This window comes from Hevea brasiliensis, unplaced genomic scaffold (genome assembly GCF_030052815.1).
Source record: "Hevea brasiliensis isolate MT/VB/25A 57/8 unplaced genomic scaffold, ASM3005281v1 Scaf161, whole genome shotgun sequence".
Taxonomy (NCBI): Eukaryota; Viridiplantae; Streptophyta; class Magnoliopsida; order Malpighiales; family Euphorbiaceae; genus Hevea; species Hevea brasiliensis.
The window spans coordinates 19,878-26,906 of record NW_026614654.1 but is presented as its reverse complement, the minus strand read 5'-3'; the positions used below and the strand labels follow the sequence as shown (position 1 = coordinate 26,906).

The following is a 7,029-nucleotide window of genomic DNA, read 5'->3' as shown; positions in this document are numbered from 1 at the left end:
AGAGTCTTTGAGTGGGAGGGAGTTTAAAGGTGAGAGGGGAATTTAAAGGGTCGTTTTGACCTTTCGTTTCGCACATTTTTGTGCCCCAGGCATCACCTCCATGACATGATACACAGGGCATGTATCACTACACGGGTCCTGGTCCAAGGACTTGTGTAACTTTCTGTTCGAAAATTTCATTCTTTGCTAAGTTACATGGCCCGTGTAAATATGTTTGAGGACCCATGTAACTTTTTGTTCGTAAGTCTCTTTAACATTTAAGTTACACGGTTTGTGTAAATTTATTAAGAGACCCATGTAACTCTCTGTCTCTCTTAAACTCAAAATTTTTTCTCTTTATTTCTGAAGCATGGTGTGTGTAACGTTGCATGGGTTGAACCCGTGTAAGTTTCTAGAGCCTATGCAAGTGCAGTTTCGAGTTTCCAAAATGTTACACGAGGCGTGTAAAATTTTTAGATAGCCCATGTAAATTTCTGGCTTTTCAATTCTTTCTTTTATGTACTTATTCACGCTAGAGTATTCCTATCTATATGAATGAGATGAAAGTAAGTATTAGCAACATAGTTACTTCCCCGATTTTGTGCAATCTCCTCTTGTGGTTTTAACTTAATGTTCCCTCTTCCCTTACTTTTTGTTCCTTGCTTTTGTAGAATTATGATTTAGGGTACCTTCAAAAATTAAAGAACATAAAGTAAAGTAATGAAAATAAAAAGAGAGGTTACAAAAGTGTTTGGGTTACCTCCTAAAGAGTACTTATTTATAGTCATTAGCTGGATTGTTCTTTGCTGGATTGCTCTTCAGCTTCATTATGGAGGTGGAGGGGTGCTGTAGGATTGGGTGAATCCATCTTCAATTCTCTCCCCTAGGAAGTATGGCTTCAATCTTTGACCATCGACCTTGAAGGCACCTGAGGTTTCGTTCCATACTTCTACAGCTCCAAAGTCTTCCTGGGACTTGCTCTTTGGCTGCTCCTCTTTTAGCTCTTCTAGCTTGAAAGCTTGAGCTGAGGGTAGGGGTGGATTGACTGTTAAAGATTATGCACAAGCTGCAATTTTTGTGTCCTTATTATCTACTGTGTGGTTGTGCACTATGCATGCTTCAAGAGGATCTTCAAGATGTGCTTTATTAAATTCCTCTTCAACTAGCTTGTCAACTGTATCAACCTTTAAGCATTCATCAGGTTCAAGTTTGTGCTTCATTGTTTTGAACAGATTGAATTCCACTTCTTTATCTCCTACCTTGAGAGTTAATCGCCCATTCTTAATATCTATGATAGCTCCGGCATTTGCCAAGAAAGGTCTTCCCATGATGATAGGAATTTGGACGTCTTCCTCCATTTTCAAGACAATAAAATCAATTAGGATGAAGAATTTTCCACCTTGATAGGAATGTTTTCTAGGATGCCCACAGGGTACTTTACAGACCAGTCAACCAGTTGCAGTGAATTTGTTATAAGTTTAAGCTCTCCTACATCCAGCTTCTTACATATTGACAGAGGCATCAGACTTACACTTGCACCTAGGTCATAGAGTGCCTTGTTTATAGTCGTGTTGCTAATAAAACACGGTATAAAGAAGCTTCTTGGATCCTTTAACTTTGGTGGCAGCTTATTTTGTAGTATGGCACTGCATTCCTCTATAAGAGCAACAGTCTCATAGTCTTCTAGAATTTTTTCCTTCGAAAGAATTTCTTTAAGGAACTTGGTGTAGGATGGCATTTGAGATAGTGCTTCTATAGAGGAAATGTTGATGTAGAGTTTCTTCAAAACTTCTAAAAACTTTCCAAACTGCTTATCCAGTTTAGCGTTTTGGAATCTCTAAGGAAAAGGTAGAGGGGGCTGATATGGCTCTGGTAGCTTTTTCTTCTTCTTGATTTCCCCTCCTACTCCTTTTTAGCTTCTTCTTCTTTCTCCTCTGTTAGGTTTTCAGGTTCATCAAGGGTTTGTTTAGTTGATTTTCCCTCTGATGGTTATTTTTCTAATATTCTGCCGATCCTCAAGGTAACTGCCTTACAGTGCTCTTTGGGGTTCATTTCTGATTGACTTGGCAATTTACCAGCTGCTTTGCTTGAAGAACTTGCCTGTTGAGCAATTTGGTTTTCAAGCATCTTGTTGTGGGTGGCTAGTTGGTCCATTCTAGAAGCTAACTACTTTATCATTTCATTTTGCTATTATTGAGCTACTACGAAGCCCTCCATCATGGATTCCATAGTCAACCTCAGTTCAAGCTGTTGAGGTTGAGGAGGTGGTGATAGCTGTGTAAAGTTTTGTCCTCTATTCTGAAATCCTGGGGGTGTTGGTGGTCTGTACACTTGCTATTTGTTCATGGGCTAATTCTGGGGGTTAGACCATGAGAAGTTAGGGTGGTTTCTCCATCTAGGGTTATAGGTATTTGAGTATGGATTGTTGAGCTACCTCTGGTTGAAGTTTGCTCCATTATTCACATAGTTCAGTTGTTCCGTAGAGGTTTCATTGAAATCATACACCCTCCTTTGCAGTTGTCACAGTGTTGATTGTTCATCCCTACGGTATTGGCTTGCATTATGTCAAGCCTTTTTGTGAGCTGGTCAAACTGAGCATTTATCATACTTAGGGCATCCACTTCTAGGATCCCTGCTGTTCTTCTTGTGTTCTCCCTTTCATTTGACCACTCGTAGTTATGATAAGCGACCCTCTCCAGAAGTTCAAGTGCTTGTGTTACAATTTTCTCCATTAGGTCACCTTCTGCAGCTGAATCTACTGTGCTCCTTGTAGAGGGCAGTAGCCTATTATAGAAATTCTGAACTAGGAGCCAATCCTCTATGCCATGGTGTGGACATTCCCTCTGTAGGTCTTTATATGTCTCCCATGCATCATAGAGTGATTCACGTTCCTTTTGCATAAACGTGTTGAGTTCACCCCTCAACTTTGCAGTCTTTGCAAGTGAGAAATACCTTGCCAGAAAAGCTTATGAGAGGTCTTCCCAAGTGGTGAATGTTCCAGCTGGTTGTGAAAGTAACCACTTCCTTGCTCTATCTCGAAAGGAGAATGGGAATGCTCTGAATCTTATAGCCTGATCAGAGACTCCATTCATCTTGAATGTGTCACATAGGGCAAGAAAGCATTGGAGGTGGTAGTGTGGATCTTCTGTAAGTGAACCTCAAAATTGGGTCAGTTGAATCATTTGGAGCCATACCGATTTTAATTCAAAGTTATTGGCCTCCACTGTAGGTTTCGTAACACTGGGCTGAAATCCTTGTATAGATGGAGCTCCGTAGTCCCTTAGGAGTCTTGGTCTATTGTTTTTATCGACCATGATAGGAGTTTTTAGATTGCCCTAATTTTGTTCTTAGCGTTTCCTTTCTCTCTTGATGGTTCTTAGCATCCTATCTATTTTGGGATCCAAGTCCAAAACTTCTTCCTCTAGTTTTATTCTAGTCATGCACCAAATCAAATACCTGAGAAAAAAAAATAAAAGAAATAAAACAAATTAAGTAAAATTAAATAATAAATGCAAATGCCTAAATCAGCTAAATTGCCTATCACTTAATATTGCCAAAATTAAATTCCCCGGCAACAGCGCTAAAAACTAGTTTGCTGGTTTTTTAACCCCACAAGTGCACGGATCGCTAACAAGTAATAAAGTAGTGAGTAGTGTCACACCTTATCCCTGGTAAGGCATGACATATTCCCGTAGCATACCTAATGAATTACCTATTAGTAGTATGCCCTAGAGCATATCATTTAGTATGTATCTTGTACATGTTTTTATTAATACAAGGCATTTTCACTTTTTCGTTTACATAATGTATTTATGTGTAATAGAAAAGGTCCATTGATATTTTATTAGAAATTCTATTTTTAAGTTGTTAAGAATATGAGTGACAGCATTTATAGCACAAAGTATCATAAATAGGTTCACAATCGAGGATACTTTACAATAAGGACATGACTTATCCAGAAAGATTGTAATCATGTTTGTTCCCAAGTTATTTATATGAAATGTAAATAAGATGGAATGGTGAGTCTCATGCCATATAACAAACATGATAGGCACTTATACATGATAAGTAGGTCGAACCAGTGACATTTATGACAAGCACATAGAGTTTACTCTTGTCAATGTATTGTAATAAATCATATCAGTGCATATAATCTTTAGACCTGAGATAGCATAGTTATCTTATATATAGGTGGTTTGAGTTTGATACTGCTTTCATACTTGTACTGTGTATGGGTATATGGGCATGTGTTTGCTCTTCCTAGTTATATATGGAGGTACGTGTTGATCAAGATGGAATATGTTCCTCTAAGTAAATAGGGATAAAATCCTATGTTCATTTAATTATTCTTGATGTTTCAAGTTCCTGGCCAGGACAGATAGATTTAATCAGAAAAGAGTTTCTAATGAGAAAATTTTTTTAATCAAGAATTGGAATTAAAAGAGAACATAATATTCATAGCAAATGGGGGTTGACATAAACCATAACTCCAGCTTGAGTTGGAATTTTGTAACAGAGAGATTCTAGTGCATGGTAACATATGATTATAGGTTCATTTAAGGTAAACCTTATTACTAATTGGGTGGCCATGGCATGCTATGCTAGGTATTAACCATGGTCTATGAGGTGCATAAAATGATTTAGAGAAATCATTTATAGTAAGAAAGAGTTCTGATGATATTAAGAGTTGATATTATGTCTCATTGCCAATTAGTGATGAGCCTAGTAAGTCACACACATACACAAGTAATCACCAAATTAAATATGATTTAATTAATTAATTAATTAAAGAGTTTAATTGATTAATTAAATAGGTTTGATTTGCAATTAGATTGCAAAGTCCCTAGAATGGTTTGAAACCAAATCTAGGTTATTGGATGTATAGTATAAGTTAAATTTATATTTAAAATATTTAAATATAAATTTAATTAATGAGAAATTAATTAATAGAGATTAATTAATTAATTTATATTTGATATAAATTGATTAGAAGAAGAAAAACAATTATTTTGGGATTGAGAACTCAAAATTAAGACATAGGGGCATTTTGATCATTTCACAGGGTGACATATGACACCATGAGATGGTGACACATGGCACTATACATAAGCTTGCCATATGTCTTTTAATCATGTAAGATGATTAAAATCAAGATTAAATATAGGTTTGACACTTGGCACAATGTGATTGGGTCAATTAAACCTAAAGCCAATCAGAAAGTGACATGTGGCAAGGGTTTTAAGTGGTGACCTAGCTATATAAGGGAAAGGATGAAAAGAAAAATACCTATCTGCTATTTGTTTCATTGGTGCCGCCCCAAAGCACCTCTTCCTTTCATCTTCTTCATCTCTCATCAATTCAAAGAGATTTCCCAACAATCTCTTGAATTAAAAATACTAGAAATCGTTTATAGTGTCCTATTTACATCTGTAATCTCTCAAAAGGCAAAACCTGATTTTCTAATTGATTGGAAAAGCTTTAGAAGCTGTTCAAGGGGCTGCCATTGGTGATCTTGGTGTGGACAAGCTAGAGGGACAACATCTGGTGTTCTAGGCGCATCCCAAAGGTGCCAAACACACTGCAGTGCATCAAACAGGTTAGTGCAGTTGTTCTTGATCTAATCTAGGGTTCTAATGAGTTAATCTGTTAATTCTAAAATCTTAAATGGCAAATGTATATCCAAAAATATATTAAAAGAGTTTTAATATGCTATTTATCATTGAAATCAAATAGATAAAAATAAATCTTTCAATGATCTAAACTTGTCTTTTTCATGCTTTCGCTCCTTCAATTGGTATCAGAGCCACTATATTTGCCATTTAGATTCTTAATTATATGATTTAATTTTGTGGTTTGATCATGAGATGATAGATCCATTGCTGGTTGCAATGATAAAGGTGGCGGCTTGATGAAGACTCCATATGTGCGCATGGTTTGAGCACTTCTTATGGTGTGCATTGTTTGGGCAATGTTTGTGCAATTGTTGTGTGATCTAATGCTCATAATTATGTCTATTTTATGTCTAATTAAATTGTTTAATTAGAGTTTTAAATCACACAATTAAATTTTGATTCAAATCAGAATTTTAAAAGTTGTTTGAATGTGATTCAAATCTGAATTTTTAAAGTTGTTTGAATGTGATTCAAATATGATTTTAAAAGTTCTTTGAATATGATTCAAATCTAAATTTTAAAAATTGTTTGAATGTGATTCAAATCTGAATTTTTTAATTTGTTTGAATGTGATTCAAATCTGAATTTTTAAATTTGTTTGAATCATATTCAAATCTGGATTTTTAAGTTGAATATGAGATATTCAATTTAATTTAAGTATGTATGTTTTATTTAAGTATTAAATAGTAATATGTATGATGGATGATCATGGACTATAAAAGACCAATGTGATTGGATTTATTTCTTTTATGTTTCTTTGGGTTGTAAATTAATTAATTTATTTTAATTTATTTTGAGCATGTATTATTACGGTTGTTATAATTTTTGGGTTGTAATTTCATTTATTTAGTTCTTGTAAATTCGCCTTGGTATGCCAAGGATTATTATGTAATTGGATTGCAAGAAGAACAAGAAGGTTAACAGCATTGGTGGGACCAGTGGGAGGAATTCAATATCAAGTGTTGATTATGTACTCCTTCAGCAAATCTTATAATATGAATGAATGAAATGCACCTAGAAAGTCCATGATCATACCATATTTACTGTTTATCCATGAATGCATGAGATGTATGTGAATGTATGCAAGTATATGATATATGCATACTAAATGGATAATGTGCAAAGTGAGACCTTAATAGTAATTAGGATGACCATAAAATCTTCCAAACAAATGATTAAGTTGGAAATGCTATAATTAAAGTAATTATAACATGGGCCCTCCATTGAGGCAATTATTTTAAGAAATTTTAAATATTTACATAAGATACAATTAATTTAAGAGATTTTCTTAAGAATAATTGTTAAGCATGAGATGTTGTAAATATGTAAATGGTTTGATGGCCAATATTGGATGTACCTGAGGATATTAAAATTATTT

General features: G+C 34.9%; 1 protein-coding gene across 1 annotated transcript; it reads right to left on the bottom strand.

Annotated features, from left to right (window-relative positions):
* Positions 1-1,357: 1,357 nt before the first annotated feature.
* On the bottom strand, positions 1,358-2,133 carry LOC110664045 (uncharacterized). Its single transcript, XM_021823567.2, has 2 exons — positions 2,055-2,133; positions 1,358-1,731 (listed from the first exon to the last, which is right to left on the bottom strand). The coding sequence occupies exons 1-2, from the start codon at positions 2,131-2,133 to the stop codon at positions 1,358-1,360; spliced, it is 453 nt and encodes a 150-aa protein (XP_021679259.2).
* Positions 2,134-7,029: the final 4,896 nt, after the last annotated feature.